This window comes from Dreissena polymorpha, chromosome 11 (assembly GCF_020536995.1).
Source record: "Dreissena polymorpha isolate Duluth1 chromosome 11, UMN_Dpol_1.0, whole genome shotgun sequence".
In the NCBI taxonomy this organism is placed as follows: Eukaryota; Metazoa; Mollusca; class Bivalvia; order Myida; family Dreissenidae; genus Dreissena; species Dreissena polymorpha.
Window position 1 is genome coordinate 20100682 of NC_068365.1, and position 25293 is coordinate 20125974.

The 25293-nt window shown below is 35.0% G+C and overlaps 1 protein-coding gene across 3 annotated transcripts in view; it reads left to right on the top strand.

Annotated features, from left to right (window-relative positions):
• LOC127850240 (uncharacterized) overlaps nucleotides 1–23356 on the top strand; it is a 155941-nt gene extending 132585 nt beyond the window's left edge. The window contains exons 1-4 of one of the 3 annotated variants that reach the window (XM_052383118.1): nucleotides 13913–13982; nucleotides 16636–16762; nucleotides 19348–19484; nucleotides 21209–23356. In XM_052383118.1, the coding sequence (XP_052239078.1) occupies nucleotides 16705–16762; nucleotides 19348–19484; nucleotides 21209–21700 (687 nt within the window). In that variant the 5' untranslated portion in view covers nucleotides 13913–13982; nucleotides 16636–16704 and the 3' untranslated portion in view covers nucleotides 21701–23356. Of the gene's footprint in view, nucleotides 1–13912; nucleotides 13983–16635; nucleotides 16763–19347; nucleotides 19485–21208 lie in introns of those variants that run through there. The other 2 variants (XM_052383120.1, XM_052383119.1) reach the window with 2 other exon arrangements.
• Nucleotides 23357–25293: the final 1937 nt, after the last annotated feature.

Sequence of the window (25293 nt, forward strand, 5' to 3'; positions counted from 1 at the left end):
ACTTTAACAATATTAGGACAATTACCGGCCTTTTTAAAGTAATAGTTTTACTATTTCTAAATAAATATTAGAAAAGCTACCATCCGTCAACTAAGAAGTCAAAGTTTTTCTCAAATAACAGTATCAAGAAAACTACCATTATAACAACTTTATATATCGCTATATCGGTAGAACTTTTGTTTTAAGCATGCTGTGTTCATATTGGAAAACTAAAAGTAACTTGTAGTAGGTTTCACTTAAAGCACAATCCCCCACCATTGGTCGCCATTATTTTTCGATGAGTCGACACCGGTTTCGATCTCGGCCAATGTATCACACATGTTCTAGCCAAGTGGTATGTTGATGGGACAACACTTTGACTTCTACAGTGTCTATAAGCGTTCCTTTAAATTGATATAGTTTTGATGGCACAGTTTCAAACATGTCCGAGATATTATTTATACAAATGTTCAGAAAAAGTAACATGAAGAAGTTGCAAATCCTGTGGTTTTCAGATAATTCACATGGTTAAAGTTGACGACGCAAAACGGGTAACAAACGCCGGACAAAAGGCGATCACAGAAGCTGACAATGAGCTCGTGTGTGATACAACATATTAATGCCACTATCCAATTATGGCATATTTTATCACTTTAATCTTAGCATATTTCGGTTTGATTTAATGGTAACGTTTTCACGTGTACAACCGCTCTGAATTTCATGAAATTCCTGGAACGGATAAAATAAAAACTGCAGGCTAATTTAAGTGACCTTTGCAATAACATTTCATTTAAACAAGTGCATGATCACGTGACGACGGTAAGTGCCGCTTTTTTCCAAATAACTTTTTTAAACAATTTTTCTTAAGAATTTCAACTAGTTCATAAAAAAACAGCTTTAATGCTGCTTATGGCAATGTGAACTATATCAGAATTACTTATTTAATTAGCTTGTGTTCTTTTTAAAACAATCCACGTATACTGCACGACTATGCTTCACGCAACGTGAAATTTTGTCACCGATTTCAGACGTATTCAGTTATTTATTCTTATACGTTTAAATATTGGCACAAACTGCAAGAAATCTGTCTTTTATGCACTAAAGAGTTTTGCAAATGTGTTTCAATAACTTTATATATTTGCAAAAATATAATTCTTAACGGTGTGTTTACATTATGTCCAGCTCGTGTGTAAATCCCAGCAAACCTCGTTGATTCTGCACCCTGGCCCCATGATACATAAATACACGAATAAAAGTTCTTTAGAATATCTATAAGTAAAAGGTTCACAGACGGGGAAAAAACGTTTTTTATGAAAGTAAATAGTATGACATCAATATTTTGTAGGCATTGTTAAAGGGACCTTTCCGCGTTTAAGTAAATTGACACAATTATTATATTTGTGAGGAAACGTTAATACTGAACATTTACCATGCTCTAAAATATCCATCATATGCATCTTTTTACGATTCAAAAACCTGAAAATTATAAAGCTTTGCAACGCGAAACAATTGAATAATTTGGAGCGTTCGGTTGTTTTCGTTATATTTTGTAACAGTACGAGGATTGCTTATATAAAGTATAAAATAACATCACTAATTGTATGATCACGGATGGCAGAGTAATCTAAATTGATGGTTACTTTTTTCTTTCTTTAGTTTTATTCTCTTTTTTTACTGGAGTTTTTTTTATCCCATGTTACATTACCAATATAAAGCATTTATTGACAAACTTCAATTCATGCCAAAGTCTTTGAAAAGGTCTCTTAAATTGTTCATGTTGCCAAAGTAAAAGTATAATAAGCATCATCAGTAGTAATTATTGCTTTTGCTGTGGAGATAGTAAAAGGAATAGGAGCAACAGTTACCACTGAATGAATAAAGTTCCGCTGATTACTATAAAACAATCATCAAACGAAATATAAGATATAATATTATATTATATATTATATTGCACACAGCAATTTAACTTTAAACAACTAAATTCAACAAATATTGCATGTTATGCGGGTAGCAATGAAATACTTAACGCAGATCATTATTTAAATCATTTTGACGAAACAAGTAACACAACTTACTCAAATTGATATATATTGTTTGTCCAATAAGCAGGCGCATTATCGCCAGTTAAAGGAACAACCATCTGAAACTCGCGTTATTCAAAACTATGTCTTTTACGATCAGGTATACTTAATAATTAAGATGTCCAATCTTTAGAACAGACAGTTTAATGTCTTCAGTAAAGGACCCTCGTTACATTACGTTATTCGTGTGTGCGAAAAACCAGAAATATTCAATCAGGAATCACTGTAATGTTTTACAATTCGAAACTACAACTGGAACCTTGCGTGAAAGCGGGATACAATGTATCAATAACTTAACAGTAGCCGGAAAGCAAAACGTTGCAAAAACAGAACTTTGATAAAATGTCAAGTTCGTTCTTCCATATCAACAGACATACCTTTTTATTTCTAAAATGTCATCAGCTTCAGCTTATAATGCTCTTCAAGAAAATGTATTGTTAGTGGGTCAATGTGTGAAACATGTTGGATTTTTCGTATACTAAATTTTAAGGTTTTTCATTAAATTGCATAAATATTGAAATTAGTAAATTGTGACCATAATCGGCTACCGATGTTCCAGACAAGCCAGCGCTTTCGCAGTCTGTTCATGAGCTACCTTGTTCGCCATACATTTACACGAATGCGTCGTGGCCACATTAACGAACAGGGTAGTTCCTTATTAAACTGCAGGCTGGAGTGGAGCTACGCTGGCTGCATATGGCACAATACCCATTTTCGTATGACGCGGCTCATCTAATGTTAGAGTAGTTTAAATATGCAATGTGCTACTCTGCTACACGTGTGAACATTATATCGAATGACTTACACGAGCATTGAATATTACAAGAATTTGCATAGCGTTCATTATTCCCCATCAACTTTTTTCGATAGCGAATATTAAATACGAGTTCCATCATTTTGTCCAAATATATCGCGATTTCTGTCCGTTGTTCATTCACTGTGAACTTTCTTTAGATACCGTACTTCAATTTAACGAGTCATTTAAGTTATAAATAATTTTATGTTTCATCCATTGCGTGAAAGGCTTTTACGCTTCGAATAATTTATTTAAGTTCCGTGTATTTGAGTGAAGCGGTATTTACGTCCAAAGCACTTTCAGAAATGTCATGAAATGAGTGTGCAGAACAATCAATAATAAATAAATGAACACATGTGTATATATGTTTCCTTATGAATTAATATCACTGCGATTACTTGAATACTTGAATAGACAATACTCGGGAATCGATACCAATGAAACCGTTCTGGTTTTACAAAAACAACGAAGTAGGTATTCAATTGTACACATAAAGTATCAAAACTACATGTATAATCAAATTAATATTTTTCTGAAATTTTGTTCACGAAGTATGCTATATATATATATATATATATATATATATATATATATATATTCACACATATGGCCAGTTACGGGGTCTCTGATTTAGAAATAGGTTATGGGGTTCCCACTTTAAATACATGTATCTCCATACCCTTTTTTATCCGATATAAACACGAATTAAGGTATATAGGGGTACCTACTATTATTATTGTATATAAATACGTCATTTATTTAACGTCTTATACAAGGAAATATATAGCGAACTTATTTGCGAGGTATATACAATTTCAATTTCAGACCTGATTGTGGTTTTCGATTTAAGACCTTATTGTGAGATTTGATTGCATTACCTCCCCTACACCCCCCTCATAGTAATTAAAGGAGCCTAGATTGCGGGGTTGTATATAGACCCCGTTTTTTATATTGACCTCGTAAGTACAGTCTGAAAACTACAGAGACCGCGTAACTGGCACTATGTATTGGTATATATATATATATATATATATATATATATATATTTATATATATATATATATATATATATATATATATATATATATATATATTCATTACACAGTCGGTTTGATAAAGCCTCTATCCGCACGAGTTTGTTTTAATACACAACTATTTGTTAGAACAATTTATTTGTAAGCAAAGAAATACCGAAGTCAATATTCCTCTCCAACGTCACATTGCAGCAAGCATGCAATGTTAACAACCCCAACGTAAATGGGTTCATGACATTGAAGGTATATTTTGTTCTGTGAAGACTGAGCAACAAAAACACAGGGAAATCGAAGACACTAGATTTTTAACAATTCATCTAAAGACTGTATTTTATGTTACTTTATAAAGGTAGTATTTGCGTTTTATCGTTCTTTACCTGCTCTACTTTATAATGCCATTCGGATTTGTTCGTTTGTTTTAATAATGAATGATAGATTCATGTCACAATTAGTTTGATAACGTCTCTTTTCGCACGCAGCAAATGCATTTCGCACGTTCTCTTTTTTAATCAGTATAAATACTTTGGTCAATATTTCATTCTGAACTGTTCTGTAATCATGGAGGATTAATTACGCAAGTGGAAATGAGTTCGCGGCACTCGATACAGTTCTCTTTATTGTGCATATTGCGAAACATCTGTACGTGGAGTTCGAAGAATTACACGAGGAAAACAATTGTGTCAGTAGTTATTAAAGTGGCAGTAGTTAAATGGTTCGGCTGGCATATTAAAATGCCATAAGCCAATAAAGACTTAGTTTTACGTTTGCATTAATTCATCGGGGACATGTCGAGTATGTGAAAACCCTTTATCAAGGAATACAAGCATACAGTTTATGCACTAAGATACATACAATAATTCAACCCCAGATTTTTTAGCTTCACGATGACCAATGCATTCGAAGGTTAAACGTTTATAACTTAATGGATACCAAATTACAAATGTATTTGACGCCTTAATTAAAGCACAATGTTAATCTAAGTGGTTGTTCGAATAGCGTACAGTCAAAATGACGAACACACAGGACACGTGCTTTATTAAGTGGCAATTTAAATGTCTGGTTAAAATAAAGTACGTTATTTGCTGTAATATACATTATTACTCATGGTAAAATATCATTATAATGTTTAAAACCCCACTAGTGTTACATATAATAAAAGTTAAAATAATACATTGAAAAATCAATTTTGACGAGGATAATACTTATTTGAGTCTTTGAAAACAATCTGTTGATATGAATATGTGAAAGTGCACACATCCATTTTCATTTTTCATACATCCGAGTTTCATTTCCTCGACAACGTCTAAAGAATATTGTCTTCATAAATATGAAATGTCAAGCACTGCATACATCAAGAAGCAAACAAACACATACAAATATATACGTTGTCACGCGAAAATGGGTCTTATGTCATGTGTGCCAAGAAAACATATAGACCCGTCTGCGCATACGCAAATCTGTTTAGGAGTAACGCTGACCGCTTATGAAACCACGAAACCTTTCGTGACTTAAAAACGGACAGGGTAGCTCATGACCATACTTCTATTGTGCTGGTCTGGAGCTACGCTTGCCGCTTATGGCACACGACTCATTTTCACGGCTCAGCTCATATATAAGGAATACCGTTAGGACCATCGTGTTACATAATAAACTCCAGAGGGCGAGAATGCGAGAACGCGATAGTACGATGGCGACAATGCGACAATACGATGACGACAGTGCGACATTACGATGGCGACAATGCGATAGTACGATGACGAAAATGCGTGAACGCGATAGAACGATGACGACAATGCGACAGTGCGATGACGACAGTGCGACAATACGATGGCGACAGTGCGATAGTACGATGACGACAATGCGACAATGCGATAACGCGATAATATGATGACGACAGCGCGACAGTGCGATGACGACAGTGCGACAATACGATGGCGACAGTGCGATAGTACGATGGCGACAATGCGAGAACGCGATAATACGATGGCGACAATGCGACATTACGATGACGACAGTGCGATAATACGATGGCGACAATGCGATAGTACGATGGCGACAATGCGATGATACGGTGGCGACAGTACGATATGACTATCGCATTGTCGCCATCGTACTATCGCACTGTCGCCATCGTATTGTCGCACTGTCGCATTGTCGTCATCGTACTATCGCGTTCTTGCAATCTCGCCATCGTACTATCGCATTGTCGCCATCGTATTGTCGCACTTTCGTCATCGTATTGTCGCATTGTCGCCATCGTACTATCGCGTTCTCGCATTCTCGCACTCTGGATTTCAATTTGTAACCACGATGGCACTAACGGTATTCCGTACATATATGAATTCAAGTTTCATTTTACAGAAATGACTGCATCAGTTTTAGTGGAGATTTCTAAGTTGTATTACAATAAACATTATTGAACATCCTCTGTTATAAGATATGTCACAGCAGTGTACAAATAATATCATGTAAGCGCTCAATATAAAGCAACTCAATAATATCGTCAATCTACAGTCAAACTTGGGCTTAAACGTTTACACGAGTTTTTGTAGTTTAATATTTAGCCTCTATAATTCCATAAGTCGGGACACTTAATAACTAGACATTAATTTAACCCATTTATACCTAGCGTCTAGAAAAAGGCCTTGGCAAACAGTGTAGACCCAGATGAGACGCCGCATAATGCGGCGTCTCATCAGGGTCTGCGCTGTTTGCTTAAAGGAATTTCTGTAAGAAATATTCTAAATATAGAAATAAATATACTAGACATCCCTAATTTTGGAAATAAATTGATCCAATTTAGAAGGATGGGAGAGCCCACTAGGCATAAATGGGTTAATGCATGGAATGATGGTATATAATTAAACGTGTATAAGATGTAGCGTTTGGCCGTAGGTTTAAATTTGGAATTAGATATTGAACAGTCTACGATGTTGTTATAACATGTCACTTAATTTACATACTAGTATAACATAACTCATTGTATAAGGCGGGACTCAAAATGCAATAAACGTGCGTATCAAAGGTTCGATTTAGTAATTTTCCGATATGCCAGTGATTGCATATTGAAATTACATCCATTCAAATGATCGAAGTGACAATGTGATCAATCAAGCTTTTAATAAAGTTTCCATTGAACAACCACCTGAAATAAACTTTATATAGGTTCATTCAATTGTTCATATTCCTTATTGGATAAGCCTTAATTTATTATTTATAATTTATTCATTGAACTCAGTATGTTGCTCAAATATGTTATTTCCATTTGTATAATAATGATCACGTTAATGTTACACTGTTGTTATGGTGACTTATAGGCCTATTAGGCCGGGTGTTCTTTTAATGCTTTGTATCTATGTCTGTCAATACCTTGTACGTAAACACATGTCACTATAATAAAAGATTATCTTATCTTATTCCCTGATCCGTTTGGTAATTTATTTTAAGTTGCATTGTTATCAGACATACATATATAATACTTAAAGTGTTAAACGCAAGTCGCATTGAGTATGTATGCTATATGTCATGAATTAATCATGCAATATTGCCAATATCATATAGGGTATCTTACATTTTGTTATGTTCAAATCAAAATCGTGACTCTTATTTTGAAAGAAATAAGCTTATTTGTACGTTAAAAGAACGACCAAAAGCAATATATTGTGTACTACTATATAACTATACTAAGAAATAACAGACAAAGAAGCGCTTTTAAAGGGAACAATATAGACGCTATACACGTCATTTTAATAGCGCTTCATTTCATAAATTATACGTAAGAACTGTCTTGTCTTACATTAAATATAGCAGTATTGTGAGGTGTTATATCTATTGTTGTTTTTCAGCTCTCTGTGTGACAGTTATTTCTTATTTTCATTATTGAACCGAAATCGCCCAGTCTGATCAAGAGCTACCCTGTCCGCCATTATATGTTTCCCGGAAAAAGCAACTTTTTGGAAAAACCCACTAATCTGCTGTTACAAATAAACATGACCCATTTATAATCCTTTCAAAATCACACACCGTATCAACCGTTATTATTTAAAGGAAGCTATCATTGGTTGATATAATGGACCAGCGTCGTTTGTACCGGGGTGATTAGTGGGGTTTTCTAAACCCGTGTTTTTCCGGGATCAGTCTATAAGACCACGAAATATTGCGTGACTTGATAGCGGACAGCGTAGCTCGCATTTGCGCCGACTGGTCAGTAGGTTCTCTGGCCGCAAATTGCAAAAGATACGGAAAAAATCAACAATATTAAATTATTTTTGTTTGTATTCATGTATTCATTAGTGGGTTACCTATATGCGAAACAATTGCGGGCACGTATACGTTTTATAGACACATTTGTTTGACATAAAACGCGGATATATGAAAAATAACTGATCAAGTATGGTGTTCTTTGAATGTAGTGTAACAGAATGAATGAACTCGATTGTAACACAGATGACTATCAGTATTTGAAGGCATTACCTATGAGTATGAATATCCATATGCGGTCCATGTGTGATTCCGATATCCGCATCTCTCTTACAGTTTATCAAACGGCACATATGTCCACTATTATTGTAATTTACATCCCAATAAACTAATATTCCAGCAATGTTGATTTTAAATCAATTTCTCCTATAACAATACTTTGTTTTCAATGAAAACTTCGTCAAATTTCAATGCAGCTGATTCTATTAGGTATTATTACAAGAACGCTTCTCACTATAGACGCTATGAAGTTTCAATGAACTTTCTGGATGTAGAAATCGATGTGTTCCTAACATTAGCGCGATAGGCTATATGCACATGCAGAATACACCGAGACATCATCGAATCACATTTTTATCACGTCTTCACGTGAGTCTCAAACACCTTATATATCACGTGAAATGTTTCTGAAGTTTAATTTGTTATGTGTTCAGCGGTGAATGAATAGGTATGAGAGTAAATTATAACAAAATATTTCACTTAATTGCTACTTACTTCAAGATCGATGAAATGATGTGAGTCGTAACGTTGCATCCAGTTAGCGAATTAAGCTAGATAAAGACCAAGCGTGCAATATAGATACGCGTGTACACAAATGTTACTGTATTCCTACATGTAACATGTCCTCGAAGAGATTTTGTATAAGCTTAAAGAGTGATTCAGAAGAATGAAAAAAGAACAGATAAGCTTTTGCGAACATTACACAAAACTTACGAATAAAAAAGAATAATATTGTTAAAAGAATAATAGTCTTATTGAACCTAAATTGCCGCGTAAAATCTCTATTAAAATCGGTCATTAAAAAAAATTAGTTGATGAGACAGATAAGCAACTTGCTAGCATGAATATAATCCAACACTGAAGTATTTTTCATTTAGCCTAAGTCAGTTCTTCATGTTTTAGTCAATGAATGGCTTGGCCCCAAAACAGAATATGTAACTCACGCACTTTGATCCAATAAAAAAACACCAATTAAAATGGAGCTTACACAAGTCACTGAAGAAAACAAGTATACAGGGGGGGGGATTGTTTCATCGCAACATAATTCCAAGAAAAAGTACATTATCCAGATAACGTAGTAGTATATGTCGTATCCGTAAAATAACAACACCCAGTATTCAGTATCACAATTAATATTTCATTTGAGCACACATTGTTTAGCTGTCGATTATCAAAGAAAAGGAACCAAATAACCAACATAAACACTCGATACCGCATGCACGTAACATTGCAATACATGAAAGCTTTTGACAATAGGTTGCAGTGCATTGCGCGGGACAGAAATTTCCGATACGTATTTAACAGATCTGTGTATTTCTTCGGGTAATGCAAATGGGACCAATGACTTAATTCGGAAACTAAAAAAACACATTTGTAAGAACGGTGTTTTGGTTTGGCGCCCATCCCTGTTTGCTTTTTCTCTAATCGTATTCATACTGTCTAGCTCAGTGTTTTTTTCCTTCCGGGCTCATTTGCTTAAACCTGTAAAGACCAATGGGGCGTACCCTGTGTTGACTACAGGCGTAAAAAAATAACAAAGTCGACAATTTTCGTATTCAATATAGCTCGAAATTAACTTAAGCATCCGTGGTTAACTTACATGGACACATAACGAATCCATTTAATTTGCATAAATATATCGATCAAACATTTAACGGCTGTCTGGCAAATAGGCCCTGGTGTCATCATTTCACGAATACTGTAATAATACCATATGAATTTAGAAGTTTGCAAAAATCATGTTTTCACATTTTAAACTGTTTTCCACTTGTAATACAGCTTTTGCGAATTGTCTTATTTAACCGTGTTTAAGATAACATGTGTGAGTTTTAATTGGCTTTGTTTTCTTTGACAGGCCAGTAACGTGCCATTATTTTAGCGAAAGGCGTCGCAATAAAAAAACAGAGTTTTAATCAATTAAACTAAACAGTCTCGTGTAAATATCAAGATATTTGTCTTTTAAAAGCATGTGATCAAGCAAATCTGATATTCAAGTTTATTATAACGCTCAGTCATTGTGATATAAAGGTTGTGACAAAGGTTTCGATTCGTTCCTTATCTTGTAAAAAACTCGTCAATAATTTCATTTTAAACGTCTTTTTATTTTTTACGAAATTGCTAAACTCGCATGATACTTGTTATGTTAAATTCAATCAGTGTGTTGATACATGTCGTGTTATATGTTCGAGAGAAGTCTTGCTGCGGTTCTTAAATAGGATGTAAACATGAACAATCGTATTGAAACTCAAGAAAGACAACCCATGTGGTGGTCCGGCATAACACCGCAGTAATAACTCTATTACTCCCCTTGCTCCGTTGTACTATTCTTCGTGTGAAACACACGAGTATTTTGTGTCTTTTTGACGATTTTTTTTTCACAGATTCTACTATTAATTTTCATCATGTTGAAAGTTTGTTTTCAATTTAGTGTTTACCGTTTTTCCGAATAAAACATAGCACGGCGACGCAGTGTAGAAATATAATAACACTTTTTTACGTTTGATTCGTGAACGCGTTAAACAAAAAGCGTGGCAATTGTTCTTCTGACCTCGACAACTGACCTACATTTCATTTAATATACAAATCAGAGGTCTACTTATTGAATCAGTCAACAATATATATCACAGTACCGTTTATAGTTAATACATTCATAGACCAAGCACATAGATGAACTGATAACATAAACCTTAGGAATAAATTATGTCAGTGCCGACATGTAAAACTAGTACTATGATTATACAGGGTAGATTATAAATGATGCCGGTAAAATTAATTAAACGCTGTATCGAGTTTTTTATGTGAAAATGTTTAACATTAATGAATAAAATTATTTTACTAGGAACATAGTTATGTTTAAGGTCAACATAGTTATGTTTAAGGTCTGTCTCTTTTTGTCATGCCACCAATAATAAGGACCACAATGGAAATAAGGGCTTGCTCTTTTTTGTGTTATCCTTGGTTTGGTGAGCATGTCATAGTTTATTGTACATGATATAGTTTTTAATAATTGCTTTTTATTTTATTCTATGTTAGGTTGTGAACTGTGTATATGCTTCCTATGCCGAAATAAATCTATCTATCTATCTATCTAATATTTTTAGATTAAATGAAAGATCGTAATCTTATTTCATGAGAGGTGATAAAAGTTACATTGTCACGAGTGGAGGCGATACTTATGAAAATATTTATAAAAAATAAACTGACGTTTATGCTGCTTGTTTACGTTTTGTTTAACAAAAAGCTTTTATAAAAAGTCCCAAAATGATACCAATAAAGAGTAAATTAAAAACCCTCATAATGCAATTCGAGCTAGAGTGGAATGAATAAGTTATCACCTACTGGTATCCTCCACCTTTTCACCGCCTAGCATGAAACATCATAGGTGAGCCTCGATCGCTACCGGAAAAAAAATTCATACAAGTGCCTAAGTGTCGTCCCAGATTAGACAGTGCAGTCCGAAAACTTGATTTCCGCTAAGAAGATATTTTTTAATATGAAAATACAATAAAAAGTCGAAAGTGTCGCCTCTGGTTAGCCTATCCGGAGTCTTATTTTTGAACACATGTTTTCTTACCTATCCAAAAAGTTAACATCCAGTGGCATCTCAAGACAACGAGCATGTTCCAAGTGATGTACTTAATCAATTAAACATAACTCACATGATTTTACAGAAATAGCTTTATAGTTAATGTCGGTTTCACAAAAAAAAAATGTGTACACGAGCGCATATGAAATCTTCAACAACAATAAACTGTATTGTACATTGAATGTTCAATAATTGATGTAACACACAATATAACTACGAGGTAAATTTGTTATTTAATCCTGTAAACCATAAGGTAAACACCAATGCTAATACCAGTATGCACGCATTGGTACATTGTAAATATCAAATTACTTGTTTTCAAAATATGTTTTTCAAAGTATAACTAACCCTTTGTTTGGATGTATGAGTTCCGACACAATAGTCTGAAACTTTGCCAAATTGAGTGATCGGAATGGCTCGTTTACATTTGGCTAGGTCTCCGTATGACATATACGGTTCAGATTTTCCAAGAGACATACGCCTTCACGGTTACCACGACGGGGCTGCTGTATCCGCATATATGTGTTGTATACGTTACGTGCTGACTCGTCTGTGCAAATGCGTACGGAGACCTCGCTATGATAATAAGACATATCGGTACTTTCTCAGGGATATCAATGAGTATGTCACGGAGGAGTGCATTCGGCGTGCGCCAATAAACTGTAACGACGTGACATATATATGTACTTATTAAAATAGTGAAACACTAGAAATATTTATCAAAAACGCATATATTATGATATCTCAATTGAAAATATCCGATCTAACCTTCTTTGTAAGTTAATTGCCATATACAAACCAAACAAACGTGATACACATGATTTTCACTCGCTAGTCTTTGAAAAAGACGAATATCATTTTGGAAATAGAACCCGTATCTAACCCATTCAACGATTTTTTTTACAGTAATGTGTATGTCTAAAATTATAAAAACTGTAAACGAGACGAACTAATTTTTACTCGCTTCTGCAGCTGCGTACGCTGCGGTTTAAAAAGGTTAGCGCGCCCCCCCCCCCCCCAGACACACACATACCCATAAACACGAAATATTAAATATCCTCTGCTTTCGTACGGCTATCATTTTTTTGCAATCAGAGAAAGCTACTTTCGAGCGGCAACAATGAAGCACGTACGTCATTAATTGCAGCGCGAATGAAGCTCGCAAACTTATGGGCCGCGGATTGGCTGGTAGAGGGAGTGTTTTCCCTTCCCGGCAATAGTGTTTATTGTCCATGTTAACGCAACTACAATTTTGTCAAGTAGCGGGGTCATTGACGATACATAGCTTTTTAATTATTTGCTGGACATATGCAGAAAAAGATTTGAATTAAATAACGACGCTAGGTTCAAGAATGATAGGGATGCAGAAAGCACGGTCTTCAGAATAATCAGATTTCAGCCAAGGCTGTGTATCAAACCATTGCATCGTACACAATCTTTTCCACCTGAAATGTAGTTGGGCATTGCGATATCGTCAGTGTAGTGCTGCAACGATAGTGATGTTCAAAATGCTCCGAACGTTTATTTTTTAAATAAGTTTATTATGCTCCGTGTGATGCAGTTGTTACATTCAACTATTGAATCAAGCATACATAAAATGGAATTTCTTTGCTCATGTGATGTTCCTTTTACTTGCCATTTTAATCTTTCTAAAGATAGTGTCAAGAAAACGTGTCCAAGGAAATGTGACTTGGTAACAATAACAACTGTTGATTCTTGGACTAAAATTTCTCGTATTCGCTCATGGCGCCCGAAACCTGGATGCAGATGCTTAGCTGATGGAAAAATGGGGGCAGCTGGGTAGACGCCAGAAGGAAGCTGGATGGCGACCTATGTCCGAGAGGAAACACTGTCCAAGATAAATAGAAGACGCAAAATTGTAGTGGAGTGTAACCTTTACCTTTTTTGTGTGCGATATTTATGTTGCAATATTAATTTAACATCAGTTACCTCCCTTCAAAAGATTAAAATCGTCGTCGTTCCAAACAAATGTAAACATTGGAATTATTTTTGGAAAAAAAGTGTAGGTAATTATTTTTGCTTCGGTTAAGTAAAGTAACAGAACGTAGTTTTGTGTCTTTTTATTATTGATTTGAATAGTTCTTAAGCTAAAACTCTCTGGTTAAAGCTTATTCAAATTATAAAAGAACCTTTTCAGTGTTTTTGCTTTTCAAAAAGCAAACGATTAATCGTCGAATGATAAATCATGTTCATCAATGAATCATTTTCAGGGTTTTCGCCTCTTACTTTCGCCAAACGTAAAAAGTTGTTGTCATTGGAGAAATGAAGATCATGTTTATAATGGTTCAATCAAAATCTAAACATTTAAATTTTTGTAGCAAATTATTTAATAAGTTTATTTAATACCATGACATCTAAAATCAGCCTGAAGTTTGGATGCTTAATAGTAGCTATCTGGTGAATAGAAAAAAAATGTTCCTTGTATACTGTGACAAACTCTTTACAAAGCGTAAAATCAAGGTAGTCATATCTCTGAAGCAAAAGAACTGACAACCAATTAAGATAATTTATATTAACACCCTAGTCCATATAAACGTACTCCCAGAGCCATTTATATTTTTTGCTATTGCAGCTCTGGGAGTACATATACACCCCTTCATAAACACAATTACAGTCTTTTGTCAGTCGTACATCATCAACATTTGCCTTGTTTACACTGTAGAGGCAATATTTATTGTTCGATCTTCATTAAATTTGGTCAGAAGATTTTTCCCAATGAAAGGGAGACACGGAGAGACTGGAAATGATCCTACGCCCAGGAGCTAGATACGTCAAAAACAGAAACCATAATCGCTCAAGCGTTACAGATATGCTAAAAGACCTTCAGTGGAAATCCCTCCAAGATCAATGAAAAGAAGCACAACTAATACTGTTTTATAAAATTGTTAACACCTAGTACACATACCAACCGAATATCAACCCCAACCAAATCTAAACAAGTTGGAACCAACAAATAATATATTTTACTTCCACATCCCATACTGCAGAATCTTCTATCGCAAACAATCATTCTTCTCCAGAACCATCAGGGAATGGAACAACCTTCCACCGGACATCCTGTCAGCTGGCTCAGTTGATACCTTCAGATTTCAACTAGCCAAACACTTTATCTAACTTCCCCTTTGTCTTTTATCTCACACTGTATATACCTTACACTTTTACTCTCACTTTTTCTTTTAACTCTTATGTGCACCATGGCAATAATCTTCAGTCAGTTGAAGGTGGCCATTACATGGAAGAAGAAGAATGATTGATAACTGTTTTCTTGAAAAATATGGCTGCCAGAAGGCGCGGCATTTTTCCTTATTTGGCTTTATATGGCTATATTTAAACCTTGTTTTAAAACACTCTAGATGCCACATTTCTTGTCTGATCTTCATGAAGTTTGGTCAGGTTTGGTCCCAATTATATTTTGGACAAGTTTGAAAACTGATCTGGTTGGTTGAAAAAAATGGCAACCAGGGGGCGGGGCATCTTTCCTTATATGGCTATAGCAAAAACTTGTTTACACTCTTAAAGTCACATTTATCGACCAATCTTCATGAATCATGGTCAGAACCTTTGGTTTAATGATATTTCTGATGAGTTCGAAAATGGTTCTGGTCTGTTGACAGTGATTTTTTTTCACAGAATTGGGAACGGGTCCGGTACCCATGCCATTGGGAATTTTTCGCACCATAAAATCACCAAAATTGGGAAAAAATGAGTCACGAAATCTTTTAACTTTTGTCAGCTTTTAATGACACAGGAAAGCAACATAAACTTTTATTCACAGACTTGCACAAACAACAACATGATGCATGTATCAGAACACAGATTGTTACAGACAGCTGGGTTCTCTGTTTTTATCTGCTTTAAATATATCAAGAATGGCCTCTTTCTGGGCTGATGAGAGTCCAGACACCCCCAGGCTGCATAGCCTTATTAGATCACTAAGTGATTATTTTTGTTGCAGTGTATTGAGGGGAATGGGTGGACAAAACAGACACCGAACGTTTTACCAAGCCAAAATCGCATAATGATTTGCTTTTGACTTCACTAGGCTTTAATTTCTTTCTGTAAAACTTACTATTGTGACTCATGGCAAATATTGCCGGAAGCGTAAGAAAATTCAGACTGGTTTATATTTCGCAGTAACATACCGGTACATGTTTTTTATGTACGAATGTAAAGTTAAATGTTTAAACCAGTCAATGATTGAGAAGTCAAATCGGCTGCAAGTTAAAATGGTCTCGAAATACGTCAAGTTGGTGTTTTCAGGGATATCTTGGCAGAGTTCAAAAATGGTTTCGATTGATTGAAAAATATCACCGCCACAGGGCAGAGCATTTTTCCTTATATTCAATTGCTATAGTAAAACCTTGTTCACACTCTGAAAGTCACATTTATAGCTCACTCTCCATGAAACTTGATAAGAACATTTGTTCTAATGATGTCTTGGGCTGCACAGAATAAGTCAGTTCCTTTGTATGTCAGTTGAGAGACGTTCGGCCTTTCAGGCCCTCTTGTTTCAAACCGTGCTGGATTTATTTATGAAACCTGTGAGATAGCCCATCATGGGTAGGGGTGTTTCCAAAATTACACTTCTGTTATTTGTAGGGACTATGCCAAATTTTTCCAGATTTGATTATACTTATGATTATTATTTTATTTTTTAAGGTGTTTAATGCAGGTAGACGTCCAAGCTCCGCTCCTTATGTGTAAGAGGCTTCCACCCCTCACCCACCAATGTCTGTTGATCCCTTGGTTGTGGTCAACTCTACCATTATATTGAACGATGGGGCAGGTAGGTCTGAGTCGACATATGTTTGTCAAAAATCTTTGATATATAAACCCGTGTACCTGGAATCAATTGGCTTGTCAAATTTCCACGGCACCTGTCTGAATTTGTCAAAAATAAAATTTGATTATTCTACTCCATCCCCACAGCAGTTTTTACGAATTGAAAAGATGAGAGTGTTTAAGTTTTGAAACAATAGGTTTATGTAAGAAAAAAAAATGGGCCACAAGTATTTCAAGTCAAATTTTATTTTGACAGCAGGACTTATTTGGCTGTTTTTGTAGGTGTAAATCGGTCATGTTCACAATGGCAAAAGTACCTTTGTTTGCTAACCTAGTTCAATAATTCTCAATTGATGGTTTGTCTTTCACACATTTTTTTAATGTAATGTAGAACTGTTAAAGAGTAGAAATACAGGGTTTTGATGCTCAAATATCTGGTTATGCTAAGGATTATCTGATTTATGTAAGTTTTATCTTTACTTTGTTTTTATATGCAAATATTTGAAATTCATAGATCCAGAAAAACATATCAGGGCTGTTTGGTAGATATTTACCTGTAAGAAACTCATTGCATCGATGTAATATGCCTTCTCTGAAATCATCAGGCAAGGTATGTAACAGCTGGGTCATGTATTACTCAGATAAATACTATGCTTGAGGCTTAAAAAATTATGGTGTATTCTGAATTTGATTCAAACAATATGGCTGCCTTGAATCTTGTCCAAAATTGCACATATGATCAATTTGTCATTTTGATTCTTGAAGGTTTTATCTCAAGAGTTATGACTCATTGAATTGCAGTCATTTTGAAAGCTCTGACTTACTGGTCATAATAATATGTCAGTTGGTCATGACTGCCTGAGAATTCTATTTGTTTATTATTTGTTTATTATTATTGGTTGAAACTGTTTGATAAAACCATTATTATTTAAGAATATGTGTGTTTATGTGTTTATGAGTACACAACTACAATGTACAGGTATATGTAAGAATTGGTAGAACACCACTTGCCATTTTGGTAATTTTTGATGAATATTTCTGTATAATATTACTGGTACCTAGCCTTCAATGTATTATTTGACTATTCATTTTTGGCTAGGCTGTTTTCGGAGAAAACCCGAGGTATTGTCATAGGCAGCTCGTCGTGTCGTTTCCGTCGTCGTGCTAAAACTTTAACATTTTGTCAAGGTTTTGAACATTGGCTCTAAAATCAAAGTGCTTCAACCTACAACTTTGAAACTTCATATGTAGCTGCACCTTGATGAGTTCTACATGCCACACCCATTTTTGGGTCACTGGGTCAAGGTCACTGTGACCTCTAAAAAAAAATAATCTGACATGAAGCTTTTCATAAAAACTGAACCCGCAGCCGAGCGTGGCACCCGTTATGCAGTGCTCTTGTTAAGTTTAGATATATTTTTTGTAAACAAGAAATAACGATGAGGCAATTACACATTTGTGCATTTTAGTTGAAGAATAAAATAGGACCTCAGATTGGCTTATAAACATGCCATTACATTCAAATGGGTTTTAATATATTTATGTGAACACAAGATAAAAATTATACAAGTCACACATTTGTGCAGTTGAGTGGAAGTATAAAATATGACCTTAGGTGGTTTCACACTTGGCACACATAGAAATGCTTTTTCATTCAAAGTTTCAAACAAGCAAAATATATGTCGTGATTAAGAAAAATGTTAACAATATACATGTTTATATCAGAGGCGTCAAAGTTCAGGATTATTCCTGAAATCAGGATTTAGGCCCTTAAGGACAAATTTTGATATTGATATAAATCAGAGGATTTTTTTCTGAAATTTAAAGATTATTGTCACAAAATGTCATCTTAAACACAAATTATTTTACCTTGACATTTTGTTTACAAAGTAAAAAACAATAGTTTACAAAATTACAAGAATAATTAACCCTTTTTTTGGTCTGGCCCCCAAATGATAGGCTCATTTTCAGGATTTTAGATTTTGGCCAATTGACACCCCTGATATATGTTCTTTTATTGAAAATCATAAATCAAAATTGTAAAATTTGTAAAGTGTTTGTACTGCTTTTCATTGAACATTTAGCAAAAATGTGCATTACAGACATGGGGATTTTACAGTACTTCAATGTATGATAGACATATTAATACATGCATGGTGTAGCGGTAGTGAGTTGCAATGTACATGGACTGTATATTTTGCTTTTAGAGGTCTCTGGTTCGATCCCTAGGGCAGATTTTGTTGTTTTTTTCGTTTCATTTTTACTATAATTATTTTAAACTATTCCAAATTATTACAACATGTACAACAGTTCTTCCTGTCAATGAATTAGATGATATTTTTGAAAAATAATAAAATCTGTTAACAAGGAAGAGCACAGACAAGAAAGACCCCTCACCAACTGTGATTCATGTATATGTATAGGAATGGCTGCTACACATGTACATTGTGTACTGTAAGTAGCTAGAGTAAATTGGACAGTAGTGCTTGGTTGCACAGCCTTTGTTCTCAAAAAACACATATTAAATAGAGAGGGACCTCATCAACTTTGCAAAATATACACACTTTACTCCAAGTTCCTCTATTTCAGGGAAGACCACTCTTGCCTTGAGTCCTGGAGTGATCGCTGCCATCACAATCTCTGTGACGTTTGCCTTCTATCTGGGCATCATGCTGGCTGTATGCATCGGGGAGTACTGCCAGTATGCCAGGGGCAAGAAACTCAAGGTAGTGTTTTATAATCTGTTCATCATACATAGAGGAAATATGTTATTCTCTATATATGAGCCATGCTCTTTATCCATGTGCATAAAGTGTCCTCTTATAGTAGCATGTGCTGAAAGCATGGGCTTATCAGTAAAGACAAGGTCTGCTGGATGAAAATTTTGGTTTAAAGGAAGTCTCGTCTAAAGAAAAATCCCATCTAAATGTAGGTGGAAGAGGTCATCCCTGTTAGTCTGTGTATACTGTATAGCCCTGGAAGAGGTCATCCCTGTTAGTCTGTGTATACTGTATAGCCCTGTTAGTCTGTGTATACTGTATAGCCCTGTTAGTCTTTGTTTACTGTATAGCCCTGTTAGTCTGTGTATACTGTATATCCCTGTTAGACTGTGTATACTGTATAGCCCTGTTTCACACAGCATAGCTCATTTATACACATCCCTGTTAGACTGTGTATACTGTATAGCCCTGTTTCACACAGCATAGCTCATTTATACACATCCCTGTTAGTCTGTGTATACTGTATAGCCCTGTTTCACACAGCATAGCTCATTTATACACATCCCTGTTAGTCTGTGTATACTGTATAGCCCTGTTTCACACAGCATAGCTCATTTATACACATTTTGTGAGTTAGCAAGTACTTCCTGTACACAAGGGGCAAGAAACCCAAGGTAAGCCGCTTTATAATTGTTTATCTAAGATCGAGGAAATGTGTGATTTACATGTATATGCGAGAATTTTGAAGTAGTTATAATGTCACAACTTCAAAATAATGTTGTCATTTCACAGTAAAACTGCGCTTACTAAAGGATTTGACTTCCACTTCCCAGAGGGCAAATTTCTTTGACTTGCCCTTATTGAAATGTTTGCCCCAAAAATCAATGCTCCTTTAAGTTTAAACACATGTAGTTCACCATTTATTTCAGGAAACAAATGCATCAAGCTGAAATACTTTTTATGAATAATTATTAGTTGTTACAGAAAATTTTCTGATGATAAGGTAAAAAACTTATATTCATCTACAAATGTCATATTTTGAATAAATGCTAAGAAATTGAACTGCTTCTGCAGCATCAAATGATCTTCATATTCTTTGTATCTAAAATTGTGTGTTTTTTTTCTGTCAAAATGGAGCCTTTCAGGGTCACTAGTCTATATTAACCTTTGATTCTTCACCCAGAATTATTTTCATTAGATTTGACAGTTAATGTTTGTGATTCCTTTTTTGGATGTCTCTGAAATGATGGGTTTGCTTATTTTCCCTTATTTTATGGCTTTTTTTTAATATAAGAAAATCTCTTCTTTGGATTTTCATCACTTTTTATCATGTTGAACACTGTGGCATATGGTAAGCAGTTTTATTTGCTAATAGCATGCAAATAATGAAACATAATCATTTTGATATATTACTGATAATAAGCCCCCGAATAAGTCGTAGTCTGTTCAGGTTTTATGCTGCTTGATGCTCACATGTACATGTATCTAAGGGTTGCAAATGAAGTTTTTAAAACTTGAATCTAGTAGTAAGCAAGGTTTTTAATTTAATTTAACTTACTAAGAGACTGCAAATGCATCAAAATACGTATCTAAGTGGTAAAAGGTTAATGAATGTATAGTCTTTCGCTTTTGTATGGTATGAAATTACTAAGGATGTAAGGATCATGTACATGTAGCAGGATTTTTATTTAATTCCTTATATTGCTGACAGTCTTTGTTATTCACTTAAGGTCCAACCACGTAGATCTACTCCAGAGGCCCATGCAAAATCCCGATCCTCCAGAAAAAGCACACATCGTACCGAAACCAGTATTAACCAACCAGAAACCACAACTGGCATAGACCAGACACATTTCTATACTTCAGCATTTGAAAAGGCACAGTCTGGTGCACTGAATTCACAGAAAGCTTGGCAAGAGGAGACTCATGCTGATGGAGGCATTTTGGGTAAAACTCCTGAAGTCAGAGAGGACCATATTACTGTGAGTATGGGCTCAGGGAGTTGTGATAATAACGGTGATTACAATGGCAAATCTAGCGCTGCAGAATCAGTGCCATTAGACTGTGATATAGAGTGTGATAATGGCAATGATAGTACCGGTGATATAGGAATGAGGCCGTTGATAACACGGCGCAGTGACGAAGACTTTGACGATGATACTGAAATCTTCTGTGATAGCATTGACTCGCGAGAGATGTTGAAAATGGAGGCAGATGTGTAAAAAATCTCATAGTTCATGTTTCACGGCCTTTTTGATTTTTCACATCCATTTTCATGTTCATCGTAAGTTATGTTTGGATCCAAGATTAGTGTTCATAGTTTCTTTTTTTTATCACGGGTTATTGTGTTGCATTATCTGTTAATGATTTGTTGAGATGGTGATTTTGGTGATTTGTTTTTACTCTGATGGAGTATTTTATTAAATGAAGTCACACAGTTATCCGAAATAAAGCATGTAGCTTTTTGGGTCATTGTTTGCATGTTTAAAATACATTTATTTAGAAGTTACGTGTAAGCTGTAATATGTGTAATTGTACATATATATGATGTCTCAATAACGTAAAATTGTCCAGCTTATGCATTAAAATAGGGAATTGGTATGTAAACATTGTCACAAACAATTAATAAGGTAATATATGGGCATATCACATCTGTTCATAGTTTTGCATAGGCTTTTGTTTTGTTCTTCTCCTGCTAGACACCATTATATCATTAAATTTCACCCCTTGTCAGTGATTGAAAACTTGTTATCGTAGTACAGCTTTTATTTGACATCGTGGTACCTAGATCTCCTATCCATTACATTGGAATCATCATAGTGTGGCTCCTAACCAGACTGTACAGTGCAGTCTGGTCTGGAGGTTGGTTAGCACCATATGGCATAATACCTATTTTTGCATGAGGAGGCTCATTAAATAGTGGCCTTTTCTTGTGCTGTGTAAGTTGTGTATATTTATGTATGTTTGTTTTGAAAACATTCACAAAAATTTGCAATTGCAGTGGTTATAAGAAACGAATGCTACATTGATCACTTTTTGTGCATGGTGTAACATTTTTTGATCGTATCAAACTTCAGACTTGTATAAAGCCTGTAAGATTAATTTTTAGCTCGACTATTATATATGAAATATATATAGTAGAGCTATCCTACTCACCCCAGCGTCTGCGTTAGCGTTAGCGAGCAAATGTTAAAGTTTTCGTACTACCCCAAATATTTTCTTTGTCCCTTGACATATTGCTTTCATATTTTGCATACTTGTTTACCAACATGACCCCAACATATAAACAAGAACAGACAACTCTATCAAGCATTTTGTCATAATTATGGCCCCTTTTCCACTTAGAATATGCAGCAAATGTTAAAAGTTTTTGTACTACCCCATTTATTTTCATTGTCCCTTTACATAATTTTGCTTTCATATTTTGCATACTTGTTTACCAACATCACCCCGACCTATAAACAAGAGCAGACAACTCTATCAAGCATTGTGTCATGATTATTGCCCCATTTATACTTAGAATATGCATATTATTGATAAATCTATGTTAAAGTTTGCGTACTACCCCAAATATTTCCTATATCCTTTGACATATTGCTTTTATATTGTTGCATACTTGTTAACCAACATGACCCCAACAATAAACAAGAGCAGACCACTGTATCAAGCATTTTTACATAATTATGACCCCTTTTACACTTAGATAATTGAACATTTTGCTTAAATTGCCATAACTTCTTTATTTATGATCACATTTTATTATTACTTTGACAAAACAACACTTACCTGATTACCACAATGGATTCCACCCAAACAATACCCCACGCCCCTACCCAGAATCCCTTCCCCCCCCACCCCACCCCAATTTTTTTTATTTTTTCAAACATCATCTAATAAATTACCCAACCCCACATTATACCTCCCTCTCACCCCCCACCCCCCCCTACCCCCCCCCCCTAATTTTTTTTTAAACATCATCTAACAAATTACCACACCCCACATTATACCCCCCTCTCATCCCCCCCCCTCCCCCCCCCCCCCCCCAAAAAAAAAAATTTTCCTTTTTTTATTTTTGAAAGATCGTCTAATAAATTATTGAATATGAACAATTTCCCCATGATGGCTTACGTTATAATGTCAAGCACTCGAATAGTCGAGCGCGCTGTCCTCTGACAGCTCTTGTTTAATGTTACCATCCAAACATTTTTTGGGTATTTTCAAATTTGTTTTTTTTTTTACCTTATTTCAGCAATTCAACTCCAATTTTAATGATTTTATATTATTTTTCTCAAACGGATTTTGAATCCCCATTTTTAACCAAATCCCTATTAATTATATGAGTAATAGTTTAACAAAAATCTGAAACATAAAAGCGTAAAAACACTTTTATTTATCTTATGTGATTTTTACTTGAAAATGATCCATTCAACAATGTAGATTTGTTATGTTATTTTGTTTTTAATTTTATTATAGATCTTCCCTACGTTTTAACACTTGGTTGATATTCTGTAAGCAACAAAATTAATATAGTTTTACCAAGATATTTTAAAATACTAATTTGTCATGATATGCTTTTAAGTACATGTACATGTTATATTGTAGTGTAGGTATAGTTTCTGACCATTAACGATGTACAACAAAATTTGATTCAAGAATAACGTGCAAAATTTGAAGATGTTTGCAAATAAGTTAATTTGGTTAAATATGAATTAGAAGAGGTTTTGATATACCATGACTAGTGTGCAGATGGGAAGAATTTTATATGTGGTTCACGTTGTGAACAAAAAAATGAATGAGCTTTCATGACACTACAGGTTCTTGTATAAATTACATTGGTCATGACTTTCGCTAAATTTGGCCTGTCATATTTTGTGGAAGGAGCGCTTACATGTTAATGTCTCAGTAATAAAATATGCTGACAACAAGAAGATGAATTATGTTATTCTAAAGCGTTTGGTCATTAATACAGGTTTTGTTATGGAATGCTTCAATTATTATTATTAGCGAGGCTGTTTTCGGAGAAAACCCGAGGTATTGTCATAGCCTGCTCGTGCTCGTTGTCCCCCGTCCGCTGGCGTCCTGCTAAAACCTTTACATTGGCTCTAAAATCAAAGTGCTTTCACCTACAACTTTGAAACTTCATATGTAGATGCACCTTGAGGAGTACTACATGCCACACCCGTTTTGGGTCACTAGGTCAAAGGTCAAGGTCACTGTGACCTCTAAAAAAAAAAATTCTGACTAGCTTTTGCAGCCCAGCGTGGCACCCGTTATGCGGTGATCTTGTGTTATTTTAATATGTCTTACATTCCATGATTGTAATATATGTCTCTATGTAGCTCAACTTTACCAAATAGTCTGAACTAGTCTACTCACCTGTTTGTTGGTGTGAGCATCACAATAAAGCGTATGCTAGTTAACAACAATTACATCATTACATGTACATGTACATACCTATGTTCCGTAACTACTGCATATGAAATTTTAGTTGACAGAGAGCTTGACTACAATAAAAGATATCAAGGATTTGATTACTGGCCCAATTTCTATGGCTATTTTCCCCCTACCTATGATTTAAGTTGGGCAGTTGTCAATTACTGTCACACGTATGTGCACTTTAGTTCAGTTTGTACATGTAATAGGAAGATTACCCAGGCAAAGTGTGAGTAGTTAAACTGACCACCTTGGTGTGACTGAGATACTGGTGAAAAATGGTTAGAGCTCAAAAACAAGAAAGCGTACATATGATATGAGTCCATGACTTGGGGACATAACGTTTCTGCAATTAGGGCTGCAACACAACGGAAAAACCTGT